Raw genomic sequence first — 26,957 nt, forward strand, 5'->3', positions numbered from 1 at the left:
ACCCACCTATTAATCATTTCTCGCTCCGACTCATACCACAAGTCGTGATACAAGGGTCGATCATCGCGAAATATCATATCGACCCACCTGGGCCGATCATCATGACGCTCAATGTTTTCAAAATTCATTTTTGTATTAAGTTAATTACGTTCAATCACCACACTTTTACGTTCAATCATCACACTTTGACACGTCAAACGCTAAAAACTTTATGACGAACATCGCGGAGACAGACCCGCTCTCGGTAGAAAAAGTAGGGACACATACGAGGTCTGTAAATAAAGTAATGAGACTTGTACCAGACCGCACGAATTGTTAACACTGCGCGTCTCCGCGCCACAGTGGGCGCACTTCAACATCTTATGTAGCTTCAGCGTGAGTGGCGAGTCGCTCGTGTCAACAGGTGGATTGTGATAGCTTTTTTTGCAAAGTGATCTTTTTTGCTGCGTCACTATTATGAGCGAGCGGAATTACGAGCAACGGTGTGCGATCAAGTTCTGTTTGAAACTTGGCTACAACGCGACTAAGACTCTGACAAAACTCCAACAGGTCTACGGTGATGCTGCTTTGTCAAGAGCCCAGGTGTTCAAGTGGTTCAATGCATTTTCCGAAGGTCGGGAATCAGTTGAAGATGAGTCTCGGTCTGGAAGGCCATCAACGTCGAGAAATGACGAAAATGTGGAACGAATTCGAGATTTTGTGCGGTCTGACTGTCGGTTAACTGTCAGATTGATCGCAGACGAGCTAAATTTGAACCACACGACCGTCACTTTGATACGACCGAAAACGTAAAAGCGGCTGTAACCGACCAGCTGAAGGCCATTCGGGTTTCTGAGTTCCAGCACTGCTATGAAGACTGGAAACAACGTCTCAGGCGCTGCGTGGCTTCCCAAGGGAACTATTTTGAAGGAGACAGAGTTAAATTATAGTTAAATTATAAATAAAAGTTCATCTCGAAAAAGTCTCATTACTTTATTTACAGACCTCGTATAATATAACATTTGATAGAAAGACAAAAGTATGGGATGACATATAATATTTGATAAAAAGACAAAAGTCAGCACACACAGATAAGAAAACAAAAAGTTAGCATGTTCCCAGACCATGAGAAAACTAAAGTTGGTATGTTTCCATACAATGAATATGCAAATCAAGTTCGAACCTCAATCGAACGCCAATCGAACCACGTTCGAACGTCGATCAACCACGTCCGAACCACGTTCGAAACTCGATCAACCACCTTCGTACCTCGATCAACCACCTTCGAACCACTTTCGAATCACGTTCGTACCTCGATCAACCACCTTCCAACCACTTTCGAACCACGTTCGTACCTCAATCAACCACCTTCGAACCACGTTCGTACCTCGATCAACCACCTTCGAACCACTTTCGAACCACGTTCGTACCTCGATCAACCACCTTCAAACTACTTTCGAACCTCAATCGACTACATTTAAAAATTATAACATAAGTGTTGGATAACAACAGCAATTCAACTTTTGGCGCATTTATAATATGGCTGCTAGCGCGTGCGTGCGTGCGGGCGTTGTGCTCGCGCCAGCCAGGGCGATACACCTTTTATTTCGTGTACTGTACGCTGTGCTTCCATATCAGGAGGGTACTGTATTCTATTCTGTTCCTTAATAAAGAGTTTCTAAGAGGTTATGGGCCCAGGATACGTGGGCCCATAACGTGGGCACATAAAGAAGGAATAATGAAAGATACACGGTTCAGTATTACAAAGTTAAATAATACAAACTTCCAAGTGTGGAAGTGTAAGCTGGAACTGCTACTGATAAAGGATGATCTGTGGCATACAATCGATACGATTAGACCGGCGGCACCGGATGAGAAATGGCTTAAAGCGGATAGGCAGGCACGTGCTACGATCGGCTTGTTAGTCGAAGATGATCAATTAAGGCATATCAGGGATACGAGCAGTGCAAAGGAAGCATGGACAGCGCTGCAAAATTATCATCAGAAGGCTTCGCTGACAAATCAGGTATTTTTATTTAAGAAGATCTGTAGCATGAAACTCTCAGAGAACGGTGATATGGAGAGTCACTTAAACGCAATGCTCAATTCGGTGGATCAGCTCGCCGCACTAGGTGAGGCATTAAAGGATAAAATGATTATAGCTTTATTACTATGTAGTCTGCCAGAATCATATAATACTCTAATAACAACGTTAGAGACAAGGTCAGAAGACGAGTTAACTATAGAACTTGTCAAGGGCAAACTTTTAGACGAGAATAGAAGACAAAAAAACGCAAAAGATCACACAGACAAACGTGATGACAAAGCACTTAAGGCACATTCTAAGAAGTTTATAAAGACTACACAAAAGCAAGATATGAAAGACGTTACATGTTTTTTCTGTCAAAAATCAGGTCACATAAAAAGGAACTGTAGAAGCTATAAAAAATGGAAAGCAGGAAAAGAGAAGGCATATCAAGCAGTCAACGAGAATAAGGATACACACACTTGCTTCAGCGTCAAGTACAGCAACAGCAGTGAACGGACATGGTATATTGACTCAGGAGCTACTAGTCACATGAGCAACGATGAGAAATTCTTTAAAACACTCAATACATGCACAAACGAAAATATAACGCTGGCGAATGGTTATAGCGCAGAAGTCAAAGGAAAAGGAGATGATTATCTTACCTGTAAAGATAATATGGGTAAGCAAAATACAATTATGGTAAAAGAAGTATTGTATGTTCCAACGCTAGAAGGAAATTTATTATCTGTAAGAAGATTAACTGAGAAGGGCCTTCAAGTAAAGTTTACAGAAAAAATGTGCAATATAATGAAGGATAAAATCACTGTAGCTACTCCAGATCTAAGCGATAATTTGTACAGATTGCAGTTCGACAATAAGGCTCTAATGACTGTAAACAAGCACAGGAAAGATTGCCAACACACATGGCATAGGAAGCTCGGCCATAGGGATCCAGAAGCGATAAAACAGATGGAAACAAAGGATCTAGTTACAGGCTTAAAAATAACAGATTGCGGTATTAGAAGCGTCTGTGAAACATGTATAAAAGGCAAAATGTCAAGGCGACCTTTTCCAAAAAGGTCATACAGCAATACAGATGAACCACTAGATCTAATACATACGGATGTTTGCGGACCTATGCAAACAGTCACTCCAGGAAAGAAGCGTTATGTACTTACACTCATTGACGATTACAGTAAGTATACCTTATGGAACACAAATCGGAAACAACAGAAATAATTCAAGAATGCGTGAAAAACATGAAGACTAAATTCAAGAAGGTAATAAAAGGTACCGAAGGTAATAGAAGGTAATAAAAAGGTACCGAAAATTATTAGATCTGATCAAGGCAGAGAGTATGTGAACGAAAATTTGAAGAACTTTCTTCGGAAGGAAGGCATCGAGATGCAATATACCGTAGGATATGCTCCAGAGCAAAATGGTACAACCGAACGAAAAAACAGATATTTAATGAAAATGGCAAGATGTATGTTGATTGATGCAGACTTACCAAATAAATATTGGGGAGAAGCAGTATGTACTGCCAACTATCTACAGAACAGGTTATATACAAAGGTCACAAGCACGATACCATTTGAAAGATGGTACAAGAAGAAACCGTCTGTACAACATATACATACATTCGGCTCTAAGGTGTATGCGCACGTTCCAAAGGAATTAAGAAGAAAACTCGACAAGAAGGCAAAGAAATTAATATTTGTCGGTTATGCAGAAAATGCAAAAGGATATCGTTTATTGGACACAAGTACAGACAGAGTCATAATAAGCAGGGATGTTAACTTTCTAGATGAAGATAATGAGTCGAAAGAGGTAATTATTCAAGAGGAGCAGGACAACAGGAAACAGAACAATGAAGAAAACATAGAGGATCAAGTAAGAAAAGAAAATACAGACAAAGGAAACAACGAAAAAGTGGGCAATAATAGTCAAGAAGAAAAGAAGACAATCACAGAAGAAAGAAGCAGCAGTGAAGAAGATCAACAGTTACGAAGATCACAGAGGCAAAATAAAGGTATTCCACCAAATCGATATTGCAACCTGACGCTTTACTCAGGAGGAGAAGGAACGTTTGAACCAGACACGTATGAGGAAGCAATATCTTCATTTAACAATATCCAATGGACGGACGGCATGAAAAAGGATTATAATTCACTCATGAATGCATGTACATGGACATTGGTGGACAAGCCGATAAACAAAAATATTGTAGGATGCAAGTGGATTTACAAGGCAAAGACGGATGCTCAAGGACACGTGATAAGGTACAAAGCGAGACTGCGCAAGGATATACTCAGGAGCATAGTGTCGATTACGAGGAGGTATTCGCACCTGTGGCAAGGCAAACTACGTTTAGGACACTGTTGGCCGTAGCAGGGAAGCAGAATTTGACGGTCCGGCATTACGATGTAAAAAATGCGTTCTTAAATGGAGTTCTAGAGGAAACAATTTATATGGTACAACCAAAGGGCTTCGAGGTAAAAGGAAAAGAAAGTATGGTATATAAATTAAATAAAAACATTTACGGATTAAAACAAACTGCTAGAGTTTGGAATATAAAGTTAAATAGTATTTTAATTAAAGGAGGATATAAACAAAGTCAAGTAGATTTGTGTTTGTATACTAAAGAAATCAGCGTTGAAAAAGTCTATGTAATCTTGTATGTAGATGAGATAATAATAGCAAGTAGTAATATAAAGCATATATCAGACATGTATAAAAGGTTAAATAATTATTTTGAATTAATAGATCTTGGAGATATTAACTATTATTTAGGTATCAAGGTTACAAAGAATAAAGATGGTATCTATAATATTAGTCAAATAGGTTATATAGAGAAGCTGCTAAAAACATATAGAATGGAGGATGCAAAGGAATCAAAAATTTCACTCGATACAGGTTACGAAAAGATGAATCAAACAAGATTGAAAAGAAGAAGTACCAAAGCTTAATTGGAGCGTTAATATACATTGCTACATATACTAGGATAGATATAGCTGCGAGCGTATCGATACTTAGTAGAAAGATGAATTGTCCTACAGAGTCAGATTGGATAGAAGCTAAAAGAATAATTCGTTATCTAAGGTACAAAAGATTTAAAGTTAATATTAGGCTCTAAAGAAAAAGAAGTATAGAATATTTTAGTTGGTTATTCGGACGCTGATTGGGCACGGGATGTAGAAGATAGGAAGTCTAACAGCGGATATTTGTTTAAATTTAACGGAGGCACAATAAGTTGGGCCTGTAGGAACCAGTCATGCGTAGCATTGTCTTCTACAGAAGCCGAGTATATCGCTCTCGCAGAGGCATGTCAGGAAGCGATATGATTGCGAAATTTACTCAAAGATTTTAACGAAAAGCAAATACAACCAACTAAAATATTCGAAGATAATCAAAGTTGTATTAAGTTAGTAAATAAGGATAAATATAGTAAAAGAACTAAACACATTAGCACTAAGTATAACTATGTGAAGGATTTGAGCGACACACGTATTACGCGTTATAAGTACTGTCCGACAGAATTAATGATTGCGGATATTTTAACCAAGTCGCTGGAGCGAATTAGAATAAAAAATTTAAGACAGCGAGGTGGTTTGTATGAATAAGAATTGTTGTTGAGGAGGAGCGTTGGATAACAACAGCAATTCAACTTTTGGCGCGTTTATAATATGGTTGCTAGCGCGTGCGTGCGTGCGGGCGTTGTGCTCGCGCCAGCCAGGGCGATACACCTTTTATTTCGGATACTGGCTCGCTGTGCTTCCATATCAGGAGGGTGCTGTATTCTATTCTGTTCCTTAATTAAGAGTTTATTCTAAGAATAAGAATGCTGTCGCATACTGAAATTAATACGAGCACGTGCGGACATATAATACATGTATGCGTATGAGGAAAATGAGAGAACAAAGAGAATATTATTTCAATAATAAACATTTATTCAATAAAAGGGTGTGGTGATTCATTGCGATGATTCGACCACCAATTAAATGTTTTAAATACATTTTGAAAAGCACAATTTTTTACATGTTTTTCACAACGTAGGCTATATGTAGGATCTAATTCGCTTAAGGTAGGAATATCTTCATAGTTTGCATCCAAGGTCTCAATAGTGAAACCGTTTCTCGCGTCGTCCAATATATCGGTCAACCATTCTTGCTTTTCAAGTCCTTTTACGTACACGAGAGAGGATGACTCTTCTCCTTCATGTACCCCCGCCAGCGATAGCTATTGTAATCAAACGCTGAACCATGCTATATGGAACGTTTCCATCTTCCCATTGCAGTTTATGGTGATTTCTGATCAACCATGAGGCTTGACGTCTTTCAGATTGTGTGAGCACACGCCATGGTACGGGACATGCGAAAAAATAATGTGAAACAATGAATCCTCTTCTCAGAATCGCCGCTTCCTTCACGATAAATCGTTTATTGAGAATAAATCCTTGTAGATCTACAAACGTCGGTACAACCATTTTGTTGCAAGAATGTTGGACCACTGACGTCGATTGTTAAAAATCTCAATCATTTATATTACATCGGAGGAGGGAATAATTGCTGATTAAGTAATTTTACGAACTACGTTGGTCAACGGACAATATTCAACAACACGATCGTGCAAGATGAGACAATAGGCTGTAGTATTCGCCGGTACATCTTCCTTACATTTAAACACTATTCTCACATCCACGGTAGAATTTTTGATAAATTCATTTTGTCGCGAGCAATCAATAACTGCTAGAGGATCGCAATGTAGAAATTTTGTGATAGTTAGTACATTCTCAATATCACACCCGTAATAAGATTTGCGAAAACGAGAGTACATATCAAACAAGAGGGCGAAACTATTTTTTTCATAATCTAAATTTAAATCATCGTAGGGATAAGATTCCGAGTTTAGATAGAGCTTAACGTTGGTTAATTTACAATGATCGAATACAGTAACATCTTTTGCCATGACATTTTTTCTACTAGTCTGCAGTGCAAAGATCACATATCGCGGCTTTTCCAGCTGAGAGGCGGTTTTCACAGTCCACGAATGCTTGGTTGTACTATGTAGCAGAGGAAATTCGTATAGATCCCAAGCGCGAAAACTCATGTTTAAGAATCGCCCGCTTTCCAATGCTTATAGCAAGGACAGTTTATTGACCTCATTCAATAGTACATGTGGCATACGCCATTGTATCTTAATCAATTCAATAGCAGCTTCCGCAGGTCCATACAGACAACTGTTGTCGTTGCGCGAACGTATCAAAATTAATTCGTGGCGGGCATTAATCACAACTCGCTTGTAATCTTCGCAAAATCCCAATTGCATGTTGAGCGGCACGCAGAAATTGAACATACAACTTTCGTTACATGATCCATTATGTGTCATATCCCATCCAGCATTCTTCAAGATTTTACTTCTCTCGGTTGTGAAAGAGACATAATTTTTCATCGTGGAAGTTATTCCAACGTTTCTGTTGCGATCAATCTCCACACCATCGCTCTTTGCGATTAAAGTTGTTGAACGCGAGCCACTTGTCCTTATCGCTCGGTAACCGGATAGCGCAGTCATTCATCTCTCCGCAGTCTACTGTATGTGACTGCAACTTGTCTTCCGAACCGAAATAATGCAGACATCTGTAAAATAACAATTATAAACAATTGCACATTTATTTATATAATTTGCAATAAATTTACATACCGATCGCAGATATATTTCTTGTGATCATGTTTGTTTAATTGTGAGCTGACAAGCCGGGAGAGATTCTTGATGCATGTGAAATGTCCAACGTTGTTGCCATCTTCCACGTACAACAAGTTGACATGTCTGTCTTTCTTTTGCTCTGAGAGACGCATCGGCATGATGCCGTTCTCGATACAATAAACGTTGATGGTGATGTTGTTAGCATGTTCAAACTTTTTGATTTGATTGACAGTCACTGGAAACTCAATGTCTTGGAGATTCAACACTGTCGTATAATGAGGGTATGATGATTCCCGTTCCACATTTCTTTCTGCGGGGTATAGAGCAGCGACCACCGCCCACGCAAAACATGCATTGTCTTTTGATTGCACATTCATCACTGCTCTTTTCATCATTATTTCTCGCGGTAATTTAATGTGGCATCCCGCACGCATTGCATTGTATTTGTTTATATTTATAGTCAAATTGTTTATTCGCGACAATGCCCAACCACTATCGCGTTCTTGAAATTCTTCTAGCGATGCTAGCGTGGGATCGATAATGCGGTGCTCGTACCATTCGCATAAATCGGATGTGCGAAAGATTTCACAGTTTTTCGTATTGATACTTTTATTGGCATGCTTATCACCCGACACAAATTCGCCATTAAACACAGTGTTCACTTTTACATTAAAATGTTTTTGCAACACTTTTTGCATATGTCCGATCACAATGTCTTTGGCGTCCTCTAGAAATTGACGAGGTTCGATGTGATTGCTGTTTATTACCGCACCGGTCAAAATGCGGCTCTCGAACGCCGTATCAATCTCTCGCCATATGAGTCCGATGTCTCGCGAACTGCTTCCGGCGCCTGCGTATACAAAACGTCTGCGTACCGAATTTTTCAACCCTTCCAGACGAGCAATTTGAGCGACAAGCGATTGCCGAACTCCGATCGCTAATCGTGGGCGTTTGATTCGGCTTTGTTCTTCCAATGATTCGATGTATGTATCACATTGCTGCTCCCACACAATGAATTCTTCCACCGAATTCACCCTTGCTGATTGCTCTACTAAATTTGCTTCCATTTTTCAAGATGCTCTTGCTGAACCTCTGACATAGATACTGACGTAGTATACCTCTTTACCATGATTTTTATTTGATCGTAGAGATCATTGGCACTCGAGTATGTTGCACTTTGCGATTTTGTCACGTGCAACTCTGATGCATCGGCGCTTAAAATTGATACACTTTTACATCTTGATGATAATATTTCATCTCAAGATGATAGCAGCCGTACATCGAAAATTGGGGATTTTGTCACGTACAAATGATGTCATAGAAGCCGTACATCGGCATTTGAAAATTTGGGTATGTCGCATTATTTTACATCTAATATTTCATCTGAGGATGATGTGATAGCAGCCGTGCATCGGCGCTTTGATTGGTTGAAAATATTATCGCGTCAGCAATAATTGCAGTTGCAATGCAACAATGTAAAATTGTAATAATAATTATTTAGTATTGCGTTTATTACTTGAGTGAAAGGTTCTTTTAAGCAGCATGAATTATTACATTCCAAGAATGCAGGAGAACGATGTTTTGTGCAAGAAAAATGTGACATGTAAGTTTTAATACTTTTTTTTTGTTAAATAATGATTTTTAAATAATGATTTTTATAGCGCTCATCGTGCGGTTCGTATTCTTGGAAGAAGATATGCCCTAACATCAACATCGTACAAATATTTGGAAATTGGAATCGGCGTTGGAAATATATCTTACGTGGAAATAGCTCTCGGAGATAATCGAGGCAATCAAATAGTATTGTCTATTGAAACGTGGAAATTGCTAATGCAGAAACGAGCAGACATTGAGCGATTAACTGAAACTCCACTATGGATTCGAGATCTGACACTCGAAGTGGTTAATATGCATACTTCAAAAATTATAAAGATTACATTATCTGATAGTACTTTGTACATGAAACCATCAACTTTATGACATTTATTCGATTTTGAAAAATGTGTTGATCATATGTATTTCTGGCTGTGTGAAAATACGCATATTGTTACTGAAAAGTTTAAACAATTTGTAAATGTTTCACAACGTGATAATATCTGCGATGCGAGTAATGCTGCAAAGGCGATACGTGAAAGCCCTATGTTTGACAACGAATCACTTATTGATTGTGAATTATTAACTTGTGTTGTAAATGATATTCTTCACGATGCTTCTAATGAATAAATTATTTCATTGTTAATCTATGTTTAATTATTTCTTTCCCAATAAGATATAGCTGACAAAACTATTTCTTCGTTCTCTGGAGATTTAAAAAGTGATGAGCTAGCCGAGACATGATACTCCGGTTAGAACAAGAGAGATGTAGAATTAAAAATCAAGAGGGGAGCAACATTATAATATGTGTCCCCATCGTCACGTTTCTGACAGTCTTGAATGTAAAATGGATAGAGAAGTAATTGTAATTGATGATAGTGATGAATACATGGATATAGATGCCGATGAAGTAAATGATGAAGAAATTATAGAAGAAGAATCTGAAATTGAAATATCATCGACAGCAGATTCTGATTACGATAGTGAGTGTAGCGATGACTTTAATGACAAATGTGTACGAGTTTTAAAACAGGCTGATATAAATGATTTTAATGAACTCACAAAAATGTACAATATTTTCTTTTATTATAAAACTAATGAAAATGAAAAATTTTGTTCTACATGCTTCCTGCGAGACTTATACTCGCATGCTCGTGCTGTGCGGTTGCATGAAACTGTAAGATATACTCTAATTGAAGGGAAAACGTGTTGCAACTGTAGATGCTCCCTAAATCAAATTTTATCATGCAGTGTGTGTCCTATTTGCACACATTAAACTGTTAAAAATTGGAACACTTAAAGTGTGAATTCTGCAAGTGCTGTGAAGATGGTAACTCTGATTAAATATATTGCATCATAGGAAGAACTTGTGTTAGAAATTGCTGCTGCGATGGAAAAAAACATTTTAAGGGGAGGAATGCGTCCGACTGAAAGTGATAAAGTGGGTTATCTGTTCTGGGAGTTAGATTGCGATGAATGTATCGACTTGTTAGAAGGACAATGCTCACAAGAACTATTGACATTTGTAGACCTGACAATAAACCCGAAAAACTTTTTAATTAAAAATTCGCAATTACGGACAGGTCGAATCGCGCGACTTAAAAGAAAAAAAAAATTTCTACGCAAATGTTACTTAAGCGTAGATATCAGTGTTCCTGCGCTTTCGACACACTCCGGTGAATTCAATCGTCCAGATGATACATGGACGAGAAATGGGTTTGAGAAAACGTCATACAGCTACTCTACATGATCAAATATCTCATAATTTATTTAATGGTTGATCCAAGATATCGCAATTTCCTTGTGAGCATGGAGAGCCTTCTTTGAGAAGGAATAGTTGTTGTAAGTATTTCTTTTTAATTTTAAAAATTATTAAAATAATTAATAAAAAAAAAATTTCTGTTATGCAGGAGTCCCCGCCCGGTCGCCCCCAGCGCCTCGCAGCCGCCACACCACCTTATATATTCTATATTTTTTTTAATTTATATTTATAATATTCTTTTATATTTTATATTTAATATTCTTATATTTTACATTTTATATTAATTTATATTTTATATATTGTATATTTTATATTTTAAATTCACACACACACACACACATTTGTACAGTACACATATATGTATATACATATATATATTAATTTAAAAAATTATTATTATTAAATAAATGTATTTATTTAAAATTCCTCTCCTTTCCACCTATTAAAATCTTATTATTATTAAGAAAGAAAAAATCTCTCTTGCGCTCGCATCAGGGGCGTAGCCAGATTGAAATGCTAGAGCAGGCAAGAAAATTGACAGAGCAGGAAAAGAATTAAGACGGACCATACATTTATAACATTTTTCAACTTATTATTTCAGTTAAAATTATTTTTTGGATTAAACAATTAAAAAGTAATACGCAGACAAAAGTATACACATAATTTAAAAATCAAAAAATAAAACTTGTTAGTTTAAGTATTAAATACATTTTAAATAATATTAACCAAAAGAGAGAAAATAATTTAGTTAAACCAACCAAACAATATCTTTAAAATAAAAATAATATCTTTAAAATAAATATAATTATAAAAATATCACAATATTTAGGAACATAAAAAAACCATTTTATTGGTAGGTAGTACCTACTAAGTACTATATATAACTATAGTTATCAGAAAAAAATAAAAAACGAAAAAGCTAATTTAAATTTCATCAAAATCTCTTGCATCTAACGCATGTTTCCATGATCGAAATCCTGATTTAGTAAATATTTTCTCCTTATTACCAGGTGTCTCAAATTGCATACAAGCATAGCAAAATGCTGCATCTCTCTCACGTGAGTATTGCAACCATTGAAATTTAGAGAACCAATTAACTTGAAATGAACGAGAATTTTTTTTGGGATAATTATGTAGACGTATTTGCTTTATTGGTTCTCCCTTCCGAGGTAAATCTCCTGGGGGTATCAAAAAGTTTTGTACGTTTTCTTCATTAGTATCGTCTACCTTTTTTTTTTTTTTTCGTCAGGAATGTGCTAAACACATGCCCTCCACCTCGGTGGAGGCTTCGGGTTATGCGGGGATGGGAAGGGACAGAAGGCCCATTTCCCGACCCGCTAAACCTGACGGTGGTCCTCCAGGCGTTACGCGGAAGCCCCGGGAATCGCTTTCGCATGCTCACGGGGCGTCCGCACGCCATGACACACCATATATGCTGCGTCCCTCCCTTTTTGACAGGACCAAATTGTCCTGTCAGGCGGAGAGGAGTGGGGACCACCACTCCTCTCCCCTACGTGGGGAGCTACGTACAATGGGTCTCAGGAGCCCCCGCTCCCAATTCCTTGCAGCTCCCCCGGTCCCCCACGCTGTCGCCCCTTCCGCCCCCATAAGGGGGTTAGGACTCGGCGACAGCCCGGAGGACCTCCCTCCGAGAGGCCCCCTCCGAAGAGGGGGCCTCCCTTGCGGGAGGGAGGGGAACCAGATTGCCCTTTGGCAACCACCGTCCCCTCCGTCCCGCCTCCTTTCATTCTCATCCTCCTCTTTCCTTAGTGGATCCGTGCAGCGAAGGCTCTACGCCTTTTTCCCTCTCTCTTCCTCCTATTCGGATCCGCCGCGGGATCGTTCTCTCTCTCTCTTTCGGCCACCTCTTTTCGCGTCACCACATCCTCGCAAAAAGAGGTGACCGCCTTCCATTTCTTCTCTGTCTCCAACATCGCCCTCACTATCTCTGGCAGGGAGAGCCCCTGCCCGATCTGTTCTGTCAGAGTTGACGTTGATCCGCCCATGCTGGACAGTACTCAACGGTATGTTGGGCCGTGTCCATGATCTCGTCACAGTGGTGACACTTTGTGGTGAGTTCTTTCCCCGTTTTGTGGTGCAAGTACTCACCAAAAGATCCGTGTCCCGTGAGCACCTGCACCACCCTGTAAGTGAGTCCGCCATGTTGCCGGTCCAGCCACTCTTTCAACACCGGTTGGATCGCCCCGACGGCGCGAAGTCCCGCCCTAGGGCAGGATAATTTCTCCTTGCACTTCGCAATCGCGCGCCGCCGCGCTTGTCTCCTTTCCACCTCTGCCGCTCTCGGTGTCAGTGCCAGTCCCCTGTCCCTGAGGTCTTTTCGTGTCACATATAGTGACTTGTATGCCTCCGCTAATGAAACCTAACAGGGTCCATGGCACCAATCCTGACACCGCACACGCCGCCTCCCATGGGATGGTTCTGTATCCCCTTATGATCCTGACCGCCAGCCTCCGCTGCATTTCCTGCAGCAGTTTTTTACTGCTGACGGTTAGATCCCCGCTCCATATTGATGCACCATACAGTGCTATGGAGCCCACCACCCCCATGTAGAGGCAACGTATCCTCTCCTTTGGCCCCCCAATGTTGGGTAACAGTCTGCCTATCCCGTCAATTGCCGCCCTTATGCGGGGGGCCAGGCGGCAGAAGTGCTCCTTCCAATTAAAGAGGCTGTCCAGCGTGAGGCCCAAGTATTTCATATTGGGCTTCACCTCGATGCGGACTCCTTCGACTTCAATGTGGGACTGAGGTAGTTTCCTCCTCCGAGGTCCAGTAAAATACATGGCCTCAGTCTTCTGTAGGGCCACCCTCAGTCCCAGCGTCCTTATCCTCCTCACCACGTGTGCCACCCCTCCACTCGCACGGCGGGCAGCTTCCTCCCACGATTCTCCCCGGGCCAGCACCAAGGTGTCGTCTGCGTAACACACCAGGTGTTGACCCGTAAGAAGAGCACCTCTCAGCACCCAATTGTATCCAACGAATGCATTCAACACGTTACCATGGGAGTGTATCAGGGAAGCACTAAGATACCATGGGGTACCTCAGTACCTGCAAGATGTGATCCGAGACTACCTGAAGGATAGGTACATAAGTTATCGACGGCGGTACAAAAAACAGTACCGAAGGGAGATCAATTGTGGGGTTCCACAGGGGTCGGTCCTAGGACCACTCCTGTGGAACCCCACAATTGATCTCCCTTCGGTACTGTTTTTTGTACCGCCGTCGATAACTTATGTACCTATCCTTCAGGTAGTCTCGGATCACATCTTGCAGGTACTGAGGTACCCCATGGTATCTCAGTGCTTCCCTGATACACTCCCATGGTAACGTGTTGAATGCATTCGTTATATCAAGACTAACAGCAAACAACACGTCACCCCGTGAGATGGTCTCCTCCGCGAAATCCCTCACCCGCTGTATCGCGTCCACCGTAGATCGATCTTCTCGGAAGCCGTATTGGCACTCCGCCAGGTCCGGGCCTACTCCGGATAGGTGCCTCCTGAGGCGGGCTGCTATCACCCTCTCAAAAAGCTTGCCCGCCTCATCCAGGAGGCAGATTGGGCGGTACGCCGAAGGGATGCCTTCAGGGCGCCCCTCCTTGTGGAGCAATACCAGCCCCGCTTCCTTCCAGATTACAGGGAACCTCCCCGTCCTGAGGCAATTCGTAAAGAGTTGCCTCATTCTGTCCCCTAAAACAGTGAGGGCCATCGCCCACACCTTACCCGGGATGCCATCCGGTCCCGGTGCCGTGTTTTGGCCCTCATCTTTTTTATCGCCTCTTTTAGCTCCCGCTGTCCGACTCTCTCTTCCTCTGTCCAATCACTCTCCCTGTCCTCCTGGATGCTGGGGAGTCTTTGCTCTCCTCCCTTATTATCTCCAGGGAAAAGGGTTGTTACCACCTCCTCCAAGGTTTCAGGGTGTAGGCTCTCCGTTGTCGCTGTACCCCCCTGCCTTATCTTTTTTCTTACAATTAAGTAAGGTCTTCCCCACGGATCTTTGTTAAGATCCTCCAATAACTCGTCCCATGCTCGGCCCTTAGCTTTGCTGATTTTCCTCCTCAGAACTTTCTTCGCCTCCTTGTACTCATTCCGAAGCTAGAGCTCCTCCTCCTCGCTGTGCCTTCTTCTGCGACAGTGGGTGTTTTGATGTCTTGCTTTTATGCATATAGCCTGTAATCGGGCTATATCTTGAGACCACCAATACACTCCTCTTTTCTTTGGAGGCGCTGTGACTCTTGGCATAGCCGAGTCGCAAATTTCCTCCCCGCCCTTACGAAACCACATCGCTTCGCTGTTCGCATCCCAGTCCTCATCCGTTGGGCCCGTCTCCCATGCCTTGGCTGTAGCTGCCGCTAGGACCGCCTCTGCGTCCAGTTTTGTGAGCGCCCACCTTGGTGGCAAGGGAACCCCCGACTTACTAGGCGCACTGGGTTGGTTCCCGAAGGAGGGATCGAATAACTCCATTCTAATATAGCGATGATCAGACAGAGTCTCCGACCCCTCCATCACCTTCCATCCTCTCACCAATCGTGCAGCACGTGGCGATCCCAACGTGATATCCACAATTGATCCACCATTGTGCCTCACGCATGTGTGTGCGGTGCCCCGGTTCAACACCAGGAGATCTAGCTCCGCACACCACTCTGCCAGCACCACTCCCCTTGCATCCGTTGCGGGGGAACCCCAGTCCATGGACTTTACGTTTAGATCCCCCGCAATTATTACCGGGCTAGGTGAGAATCGGTTGATCTCACCCGCCAGTTTATTCAGATACCTCTCAAACTGGTCGAGAGGTTTATTAGGTGAGAAGTACACCCACCACAGTTATTTCTCCCCATTTGACTATTACATAGCCCTTACCCCTCCCTAATAGTGAGAAGGGAAGGGCATCTCGTCCTCCTTCATGAATTATGGTGACTGAGCCATCCGTGTCCCCCTTCCAGTTATTTCTGGGAGGGACATAATATGGCTCAGCCACTACTGCCAGTTGAATGTTCCACTCGGTGAGGGTTTGCATCAACAGATCCTGGGCCCCCACCGAGTGATTGACATTCGTCTGCAAGAGATTATATCTCCTGTGCAACATTGCCTCCGTTTGTTCCGGCCTCCTCCCGACCGATCTCCATTTCGGTTTCCTGGCATTTGTCAGAAGTTTTGGCTGCAGCCTCTACCTCTTTACTTTTATTTTTAGCGGCTCCTCCGACCTCCCCTTCTCTCGGCTTCTTGACCCGTGCATAACCACAGGACTTTCTACCGTATCTATGGTCGGCCTTCAACCCGTGGTCCCTACAAAAGGGACAACTGGGTGTAGCCGAACATTCTCCCGCCTTATGTCCTGGCTGACCGCAGCGGTAGCAAAGTCCGCTGCGGTCGTCCTCCACTGGACACATCGCTCGTGTATGTCCCGCCCCCATGCATTTATAACATTGCAAGGGGCGGGCTTTGAGCGCCTCCACCTTTACCTTGACCCACTCTATGTTGATTGAGCCATTGTTTGCCAGCTTGCTAGCTGCCCTCGCCGGACATTGGATCCAGCAGGATCCAAGCCTGTCCTTGGGGGATCTGTTAATTTTTCCCACCTTTACGTCCTCTATGGGGCATTCCCCGGCATTCGCAACGGCCGTTGCTATTTCCTCCGTCGAGGTGGAGTCGTCTATCCCGGTTAACCTAATCTCCGCCATCTTTTTAGGCACCGTGACCTTGACTCCCCTGGGCTCTAGTAGTTTCTTAAGAGATTCCGCTAGTCTGTCCGCTTTCTCCTTATTGTCCTTCCCGGGGACTTCGTATAGAATATCCCCGGAGATCGTTCTCTTTGGCTTGAGAGACTCGATGCCGTAGTCTGAGAGGTTAATTTCTCCTTTTACCGCCGCCACCGCTTCTCCCAATGACCTTTGGCTCGCATGTCCCGCTGCATCGGTCGTCTCCATTGAATCCTCCCCCTGTTGTGACCTACTTAGGAGTATTGCCGCTCTTTTAGGGGGTCGGATTTTCATTGCCTTATATTGAGACTGTGTTGTTGTCCTCTTGTCCGCTGTACTGTCCTTAGGCTTAATTGCCGGTTTGGGCGCAGCGGATCCGCTCCTGCCCGCAGGTCCTCTCTCCTTTGGAGTTGCCGTTCCCGTGGGTGGCGAAGCTTTCTTTGCAGAAGCAGGAGTCTTATCCCTTATCCGTTGATCGACCTTCACCTTTCCCTTTTTCCCCACTTTTATCCAGCCAGTATCTTCGATGATTCTGACTCGAGAGCGGTTTTCCTTCTCCCTTCTGTTAGGTTGCTGTTGTTGGCTCGCATCCTGTTTCCCCCACTTATTCTTTTCAGAATAAGGAGCCTTTGACCTTGAGGGTTGAGGCTTGTTGGCCTCCTTTCCCTTGGTCTCTCCCTTACGCGGAGCCGCTACAGCCTCCGCATACCTATTTGTCGTTTTGGAGGTTGCATCCACTCCACTTTCAAAGCGGAGTGGAGGCCTAAGTTTCTTCTCCGGCAACAGTCTCTCCTCTATTGCCGCAAATCTTGCCTCCATCATCTGTCTTATGCGATTAACAATCGCACGCTCCAAGGATGCTGTTCTATTCTCTTGTATAGAGGGGTTCATTTTCTCCTTCTGTATTCTTGATCCCCTCTTCTCTTCTTTGCTTATCCCCTTCTCTTTCCTAGGCGTTTGCGCATGGAAGGCATCCATTGCCATTTCGGGAGGATTTTCCCTTGTTGTAGAGGGAAAGCTCTCCCTTATCTCATATTGAGGGTCCTTACCCATTGCCATATTTCCTATTCTGAGTTCCCGGACTTCCTCCCTGATGACGGACATATCTTGTCTCAGTGCTTTCATCTCCTCTTTGAGCCTTCGATTCTCCTCCTCTAGTTTGCGACATTCGCTACTTTGCGTACGCCTGCCGAGTTCTTTCGCCGCCGTGTTCACGAGCGCCGCCACTTCCCTTAATACCCTTTGGGATGTGCCTTTATAGCCCTTTTTAAAAGATGCTATTGTAAGCACCTCTTCAGTGGCCTTATTTAGCTCCGCTACTATTTTTTTCGCGGTTAGCTCTTTAAGACCACGCCTGTCCTCCCCTTCTGTTTCTGGGGTTTCCCCCCGTAGCAGTTTCATAACCCGTGTATTCCTCTTTTCGATCCAGTTCTCCATCAATTCCCTCTCCGCTAGCACGTGCAACTCATCTCTTTCGGATCTAGCGTATTCCCTTTTGATAGCCGCTAGTCCAACGTATTCCCCGGCTTCCGGAGGTCTTCCGGGTCTCTTCTTGGGGGCGTTCGTGCAGAGGGTCTGAATTCCTCCTGTCACATCCACTTCTCCCTCCGAATCCTCCTCCTTCCCTCTCTTCTTTTGATGGGTCCTCTCCTCCTCCTGATTTTCCTCCATTTCCTCCGTGTCCTCGGCTTCCGAGGGATCTGCCGTACTATACACCGATGAAGCCGGTGAAGGCGATTGGACTCTCATCACCGCTTTGGTCATCTTATATGGCCCCGGGCGACGAGCGCTTCTTCTCCTTGATTTGTTCGCCCGGGATCTGTGTCCACCACTGTATTCCTCTTGTGTGGGACTACCTGTAGTCTTAGAGGGCACAGCGAAATACTCTCCCGGCTTCTTATCTTCCATTTGTATTCGTTCCAGTACTACTTTGGCGCAGGCCTCCCCTTGTAGTAAATTAGAGCTTGTGTTCTTCACCCCCGAACTCTTACTCCTGCTCCTGTCCCTTCCTACCTCGGTTTCCGAGGTTGATGGAACCTCTGTATTCTCTGTATTAGAGCTCCCTCTACTCCTTGTGACGCGGCCTTCGCCACCTCCGTTGCTATCCTCACCAGATTTCTCTGGTGTTGGACCCACCTTATTTATTTCTTCCGTGATATTATCATTGTGTAGGCTCATCTTCATTCTTCCCACTGTCCCGCTGCGGCTCCGTCCCCCAGGGTATACTCCCACCGGTCAAGGGGTGCCCCGAAACATGACCGGCCACACCCCAAGGCCGGGCCCCAAGTTCCCCCGGGGAGGGGACATACGTCATTGGCCGGGGGAATACCGCACCCCGGCCTGACCCCGAGCCCCTTACTCCCCCATGAGGGGTTTGACTCCCTCATGAGGTTTCAGGGGACCCCCGACTCCGACAACGGGGGTACCGCAGCGGGTGGCGCCACCCGGGGGGCCCCACGGACGCTTCGGTCAGGGTCGCCGCTCCCCGGCCCTGCCCTACACGCCGTGGCGACCAGCCGTCCCTCCACCGGTAATCACGTCCGGTGGAAGGGATACACCTTCTCCTGACCGACCGGTTCGGAAAGGGAAACGGTCCCGACCGGCCAGGAGTACGAACTCTCGCCACTGGGCCCCGCCTCGGAGACGTCCGAGCGGCCCCAGCGGCAGACCCACGTGGCACCCTCCGGGCAAAGCCCCTCGGGTAGTCACGGCTGATCCCCTACCCCCGCGGTCCCCACCGCCAAGAACCCACCCCGCAACCCCGGGGGGGACACCCCCGGGACTAAACCCCGAAAACACCCCCCCCCAAGGACACGAGACAGAACCCCAGCGGCCGAGACCGCAGACTGCATGGAAGAAGGACAGCGCCAAAGACGCCGTGCAATGTCCTCCCCTAACGGTGCCATGCCACCGGGCGATTGAAGTCAGGGCCGCCTACCCCTACCGGCTCGCGGGCTATAAACCCTCGAGGAAGCCGGGCCTCGTGTCTCTCGGCGTGAGAGACTTCTCCGACATGCGGAAGACATTCCGCACGCCGGAGAAAGTTATACAGCAAGACTGCCGTATTGGACGCTCTTAGCACCCACCTCTCCAGCGAGATGGATGAGCCCTCTCACCACGACAAGGTGGCGTCCAACGAGAGGGTAGTATCGTCTACCTCCACTAACTCATTTAACGATGATGTACTCGTAGATGGTTGTGGACTTATCTGGACTATATTTTCTGGTTCTGGACCAATTTTTTTTAGAAAAAAATTTACGAATATCCATAACTAAAAATGGAAAATATTCTTAATTTTTATCCAATTTTAGTTAAAATCATGACGGGAATTTTTTGACCCCCTTATCTACAAAACTTTTATTATAAACTTTAATATTCTTTTTAATACATAAATCTTTCAATATTTTTTTCTATCCATTATCTTATTTATTGTACAGTCATTTTTTTCTAACAAAATATAATATCAAATATAAATTAGGAAATAGAAAGGCTATTCAAGCATAGAGGATAATATGGGAATTAAAAATCTAGTATGGATTTATTCCCAAATAAAAGTCTTGGTGGTGTACCAAGCAAAAATTCATGCCCCGTGTACAATTAGTTAATTTCAACGAAAAATTAATTTTCGTTGGAATCGACGCACCGACATCCGCGTATGGCTCGAATAGCCTTTCTATTTCCTAATTTATATTTGATATATAGAGAGCCTTTATATTCTTAGTGTTAAAATATAATATTTTTAAAGCTGTGAAGAAATAACATATTAATTTATATTATTCAAAAATAATAATTGAAAAAATATATTTGTTTTTTAGTAATTATAGGGTAAAAAATTCCCTGTAATTTCGTGATTGCTCTTATAAACTTATTTAATTTTTAAATAAGTAATAACTTACCTAAATAAAATTCAAATTTGTTTTACGGAGAACCTGTCTTACAAACGCTTCTTCACATACTAATTTACGCAAAAATAAAATAATACTTAAAACTCTTATATCAAGAGAACACAGTTACTGTGACAAACATAAGCAGCGATAGAAAAGCCCGAAAAGCCGCCAAAGCGGGCCGCGTCTGGCTACGTAGAACAAAGAAAAACCGACGCGAACTACACAGAACACCGAAAAGAAAGGTAATAGGAGAAGACTCACTCAGTCCAACGAAGCCCGTCGCGGTCTGATGATAAAAAAATAATAATGAGTGATAATTATGAAATAATATCATTCTAAATAATGAAATATTATAAATAATTTCCGAATAATTTATATTATAAATAAATATTATAAATAATTAAATAAAATATTATAAATAATTTGCGAATACTTTAATAAAAAATAAATAAAATTATTTATTAACAGCTAGATTTTTCAAGAGCAGGCAGAAAAGTTACAAGAGCAGGCAAAGCCTCACTGCCCCCCCCCCTGGCTACGCCCCTGGCTCGCATGCGCCTCGCGTTCTCTCTCTCCTTCGCGAACGCCTCGCGTCATCTTGTCGCTGCGTTCGATCTTTCTCTTCGCGCTACTTCTCTCTTGCTATATCTCTCGCGTGCGCCTCGCATTCCCCTCTCCCCGCGGACCCCTCACCCATAAAGCTTCACGCGGTCTTTCGCGGTTTCCCTCTCCCGCGGACCCCTCGCCAGCAAACCTCCACGCGGTCCACCACCTCCCCGCGGCCCTCTCGCGGACCCAAACCTCGCGGACCATCTCGCAGACACCTCCCCCTCCCCGCGGCCCCCTCGCGGACCCTAGCGGACGCTTCCCCCTACCCGCGCCCCCCTCGCGGATGCTTCCCCCTCCCCGCGTGTTGTCATTCCCCCGCGCCTTGGTTCCCCTCGCCCCTCACCCCCCCACAGAGGACTTGGGTTAGAACCGGCCTTATACCACTACTATTAGTTGTAGACGGTGCGGCATATCTGTACCTATTTCAAATTGTTCGTAACAATCGTTATTTACAGGAAATACATTATTATCTAATACATATTTCGTGTAACCTTAGAAATTATTTTAGCATATGCATCCTACGAAGTATCTCATTTTTATCTTTCGCTATTAATTGCCGGAATTTCCATTTCAGTGGAACAAAGAATTTTGTGCACATGTTTAGATGCATATACCAAACCGCCCTTATTTTTTACATCAATTAATATTGCATATGGTGCAATATATTCCTTATCGCTGATTTTACTAATAATACTAGCAATGCAGCCTTTACATGTCAATTCTAGAGTAATTTTTCTTACAATAAAACCTGCGATGTAATATAAAATATTTTCTGTAAGGAAGCTGTCATTTATATTAATAATGCTATGTAATTCGTTGTTTCAATTCAGTGTCGTGAAATAAATCATCATTAAGATCAGAATCTGAATAGTTAATGTCATCATGCCAGTTTATAAAATTCTTTTTCTTTGTCCATTTTAATTTAAACCCTATGTCATTATCTAAATCAAAACCAATACAATTTGTTTTTGTTGACGCTGAAATCTTTATTAGTAAACTTTTCATCGCAGCTTTGAATTGCAATACATTTAAATTATTATTCCAGCTATGTCGACGCCGCATTTGCGCAAAAAATAATTCAAGATGGTCTTGGCTAAACCTATATGTCATTAAATATTTAAAATCTGGTTCCAGCAAAAGATTTTTGCTTATTTGTAATATTGACTTAACGGCAGCTGCGAAACCTATTACAAAAACTTTTCTGCGACCAGCACATAACTTATTAATATTGTTAGCCTTCATGAGTGTATATAAATATTCAATTTTTTTTCTATTCTCTGTTGTAAATTATCGATATCATTTAAGAAAATTGGTTTTTTAAACCCGTTTCCAAAAGGATTGCGAGAGTTGAGAAAATCAAAGATTTCATCAATTGTTTTGATGAATTCTATTGTTCCATCACAGTATTTAAATTCTGCAACTTCTGATAATTTAACAAATTCTAAAGCAGAAGCAGTTGAAGAACTTAAAGTCTGTGCTGCAAGCTTAACTTTCATAATATTTGCTCAGTAATTTATATGCGTAGAACTAATCTTATTTGCAAATTTTAAATTAAGTTTCATTTGAAGTTTATGTAAATTTGTGATATGATTCCAATAAATATCCGCAGTGGGAGTTTCTATAATTTTAAGATCGACTAACGCGTTTCGAGCAATCTTTACATTGTGGCAAGCATCGGGTACAAAGTGTACATCGTAATTGGAACTAGGATGTTTAAATGTATTTTGTAATTTATAATAGTCTGTTGTATATAAATTGCAACCTAGTAAATTCATTGTCGAATAATTGACTCTGAGCTTCATCACATGTTACACTCCATACCCAAATGCCTTTTTTTTTTTTTTGGCGCTGTGGAAACCATCATGGTACCCTCCTCCCCCGGGTAGAGGATGAGGGTTATGTGGGACTCCTTGTTTTCCTTGACCGTTTCACAAATGGATCGATCAGGGGGCCCAAGACCTACCTCACTAAAACTACAGCGGGTGCCTACGCTGGCGCTTACAGTGATGGCGGGGAACTAGCATTTGCATCACTTCCCGCCATCACCTGGCCGTACCTATCCCGGGAGAGCATCTTCCCCGAGAGGAAGATACTCTCCCCCGCGAAAGCATCGTGCGGTCCAGCCCGTTGCGGCGCAGAGGGGCACAAGTCCCACGCCGCGCCCTCCCAAAAAGTTTGGGAGGCGGGGTCACGGCTCGAGTATTCCGCTTGAGCCGCCACCCCCCGCTTCCGGAACGAGGCTCCCTCTCCCTCCCAAAGGGAAAAGAGATTCGGCCAACGCTCCGGGAGCCCGACTTCTGGGAGTTCCTCCAGGAGGGGGGGAAAACCCGTCCGCAGGCAGTGATGCCCTCCCACCGGCGCACTAAGGCACCGGTGAGAGGACACCCGCTGCCGCGTCCCTACCCGGGGGGACCACGTGCAATGGGACTCCTAATGAGTCCCTGTGGTCCCCCTGCCCCCGGACCGCGGTTCCCTCCCTTGCGGGATTCGACCATCGGTCCGGAGGCAGCGCCGAGGTCTTCCCCTAGGGGAGGAACTCGGCAGGGACGGGGGCGGAAGCCGCCCGGCCCCCGGTCGCAGGGCTTTCGCCATGCGGCCGCTGGCCAGGCGACACCCGCCCCCGCACTCCTCTTCGGACTACAACTCCGCCCCCTAAGGGGCCTCCTTTGTAATGCCGGGCGGGGGGCACAGCGCCCCCCGCCCAACCACACCGCCCAAATGGGTCTCATCCCCTTTCTATTTTGGGCGAGGGGGGCATAGCGCCCCTCGCCCAACATCCCGTTATATCTGGCCGCCTCTCATATAGAGAACCTAAGTTCCCCGTTATTGTCATGGGGGGGCTTGTTGTTGTTGACGGTGACGGGGTCTTCGTGTTCTCCCCCTTCCCCCGCCGCCGTCTTCCGTCTCGTCACGGGCTCCCCCCCCCCCGGCCCCCACTACGGCGGTTTCTTCACCCAGGCAGCCAGGAGGGGTCGTCCCTCTCCTCCCGGGATTCAGGGGAGAGAGGGAGTCTCCTCCCTCTTCCCCGTCTTTCCCGCTCTCTTTCGGCCTCCTCCTTCTGCGTCATGACATTGTAGCAGAAGGAGGAGACCGCCTCCCATACTTCCTCGCTCCCGGCCATCTTTGCAACAATGGCCGGGAGCGACAGATTTTCCCCAGTTTTTTCGACAAGGACACGGCGCTCCTCAGCCCACGCTGGACAGAACTCCAGCGTGTGCTGCGCCGTGTCCCTGTCCTCGTCGCAGTGGTGGCACTGCGCGGTGCGCTCCTTCCCTATTCGACACAGGTATTCGCCGAAACATCCATGTCCGGCGAACATCTGTGTCACGTGATACGACATCCAGCCGTGAGGCCTGATCACCCACTCTTCTAGGACAGGCCTCACAGCCCCGACGACCCTCCTTCCCGAATTGGATGGGGGGATGTTTTCTAGCCAATCCCCCCATTCCTCCATCATTCGTCGTCGGGCTTGCGCCTTGACGATGCCTCGGACCCTCTCTGTTATTTTGAAGCCCTCCCCACGGAGCTCCTTAACTCTTTCGTACGCTCTTTTATAGGCGTACGCCTGGAGCTCCATGGGGGGCAGTCCTGCAAGGGCCGAGGCCGCTGCATGCGACACTGTTCGGTACCCGCGGACGACGCGGATGGCCATCCTCCGCTGTATTCTACGGAGAATATCCTTTATTCTTCGGGTGGCCACCGCCTCGTTCGCCCACACCGGTGACCCATACAGGGTCACCGAGTTCACCACTGCCGCATACAGCTTCCTAACCCGGTCGTCTGGCCCGCCAAGATTGGGCAGCAGGCAACTGAGTGCCGCCGCTACCCCGTTGGCTTTCTCGGTCAGACGACCGAAGTGTTCGCCAAAGCGCCAAGTACCGTCCAGCCAGAGCCCCAAGTACTTAATACTTGGCCCCAGCTGGACGGGGATGCCGTTCACGATAACTTGGGCCCTTGGTGGCTTCCCTTGGGAGCCATCATGAAAATAGATGGCTTCCGTTTTGTGGGGAGCCACCTTAAGGCCCAACTCCTTTATAGCGCGCACCACGCAGGCCACCGCTAAGTCTGCCTTCCCTTTTGCGTCCCCCCAGTCGTTCCCCCGGCCAGAACTATTGTGTCGTCTGCTACGCAGAATACAGCGGAGGGAGGGCAGAACAGAGCACTTTGTCGTACGTGATGTTCCACAGCAGGGGGCCCAACACTGACCCCTGTGGGACACCACACGACACCTTCCTTCCGCGTTGAGCACCGGTTTTGTCCCGGTACTCTAGGCCACGGTCTCTAAAGTAGGCCTTTACGACCTCCACGAGATATGGAGGGGCGCCATGTTCTTCAAGGGCGCCCCTCACCTTTCCTCAGGGCAGGGTGTTAAAAGCGTTGGTTATATCTAACGATACACCAACCACCACCCTGCCCTCTTCAGCTTCGGACTCCGCGAACGATCAGACGCGCAGAATTGCGTCCGTCGTTGACTTATGTTCGCGGAATCCGAACTGGTCCTCGTGGAGGTCGGGCCCCACTTCACGCATCTGCCTGACGAGTCGGTCGGCAATTATTCGTTCGAAGATCTTGCCGACCTCATCGAGCAGGCAGATGGGCCTATACGCGGAAGGCGCTCCATCTGTTCTGCCCCCTTTTGGGATGAGTACCAACTTGGCCTTACCCCAGACTGGGGGGAACTCTCCTTCCCTGAGACAGTCGGTATACAGCCTTCTCATTGGTTCCGACAGGTGCGTCATGGCATATAGCCAGACCCTTTCGGGAATGCCATCAGGCCCCGGGGCTTTATTGCCCCGGGCTCTGAGCCTCTTGGCAATCCCGACCAGCTCGGCGCTGGACACCTCGTATTCCTCCTCCCACGCGACGGGTTTCCTTACATGTAGTTCACGAACCCTGTCGCATTGTGGGAAGATGGTCGATAGTATATTTTCCAATACTTCGGTGTCCAGCGCCTCCGTCACGGGGGGCGTCCATCTTCGCAGTTTCTTCATTACTGCCCTATATGGACGCCCCCAAGGGTCCGCATTGAGGCTCTGGAGCTGTTCGTCCCAGGACCTTGCCTTTGACGCTCTGATGGCAGCGCTCAGAGCGTTACGAGCTGATCTGTAACGCTCGAGCGCCTCAGCCACGCCCTCGCCGTCGTCGCCGAGGCCTCTTCTTCTCATCCTCTTGAAGCGGCGTCTGGCCTGGACGGAGGTGCGTCTCAAGTCCGCAATCTCCTCCGTCCACCAGTACGCCGCTCTCTGCGGCCTCGGCTTGGCTCGGGGCATGGAGATGTCACAAGCATCCCTCATGGTTTCCCCGAGCCAATACCCGAATGCCTGATTGATGCGAAATTTTTAGTGCTAATTTTACAAGTTCTACTTGCACTGTAGCAAATATTTTATTAACGAAAAAAGAGCCCACAACCCATTTCCATGTACCTCTAAGTGATGCCAGCATAAAAACAAGTGCTTCGGTGGCTTCCGTTTCCGTAGTTTCTACAGACACGCCATTGCCATATTCACAAAATCCAACAAAGGACCCCACCATTTCCTTATGGAAATTGGGTTTCGGTGAAATTAGCTGAAATTTTGCAAAAATATTGTTCATGTAATGCTGATCAAAAGTCAACATTGCCACGACCTCCAAAAATCAATCGTTTGATCTCTGTGAGACGTTTTTCTTAATAACTAATAC

At 45.0% G+C, this 26,957-nt stretch overlaps 2 protein-coding genes and 1 pseudogene across 2 annotated transcripts; 1 reads left to right on the top strand and 2 right to left on the bottom strand.

Moving 5' to 3' along the window:
• The first annotated feature begins 456 nt into the window (after window positions 1-456).
• LOC145938692 (protein GVQW3 pseudogene) lies at window positions 457-792 on the top strand (annotated as a pseudogene).
• Window positions 793-5,133: 4,341 nt separating this feature from the next.
• LOC145938693 (uncharacterized) lies at window positions 5,134-8,778 on the bottom strand. Its single transcript, XM_083042457.1, has 2 exons — window positions 7,709-8,778; window positions 5,134-5,140 (listed from the first exon to the last, which is right to left on the bottom strand). The coding sequence occupies exons 1-2, from the start codon at window positions 8,776-8,778 to the stop codon at window positions 5,134-5,136; spliced, it is 1,077 nt and encodes a 358-aa protein (XP_082898583.1).
• A 6,400-nt stretch (window positions 8,779-15,178) lies between these two features.
• Window positions 15,179-15,775, bottom strand: LOC145938694 (uncharacterized). Its single transcript, XM_083042458.1, has one exon. The coding sequence runs from the start codon at window positions 15,773-15,775 to the stop codon at window positions 15,179-15,181; it is 597 nt and encodes a 198-aa protein (XP_082898584.1).
• Window positions 15,776-26,957: the final 11,182 nt, after the last annotated feature.

This window comes from Prenolepis imparis, unplaced genomic scaffold (assembly GCF_030444845.1).
Source record: "Prenolepis imparis isolate NDT839.2.m4 unplaced genomic scaffold, iyPreImpa1.0 SCAF_7, whole genome shotgun sequence".
Taxonomy (NCBI): domain Eukaryota; kingdom Metazoa; phylum Arthropoda; class Insecta; order Hymenoptera; family Formicidae; genus Prenolepis; species Prenolepis imparis.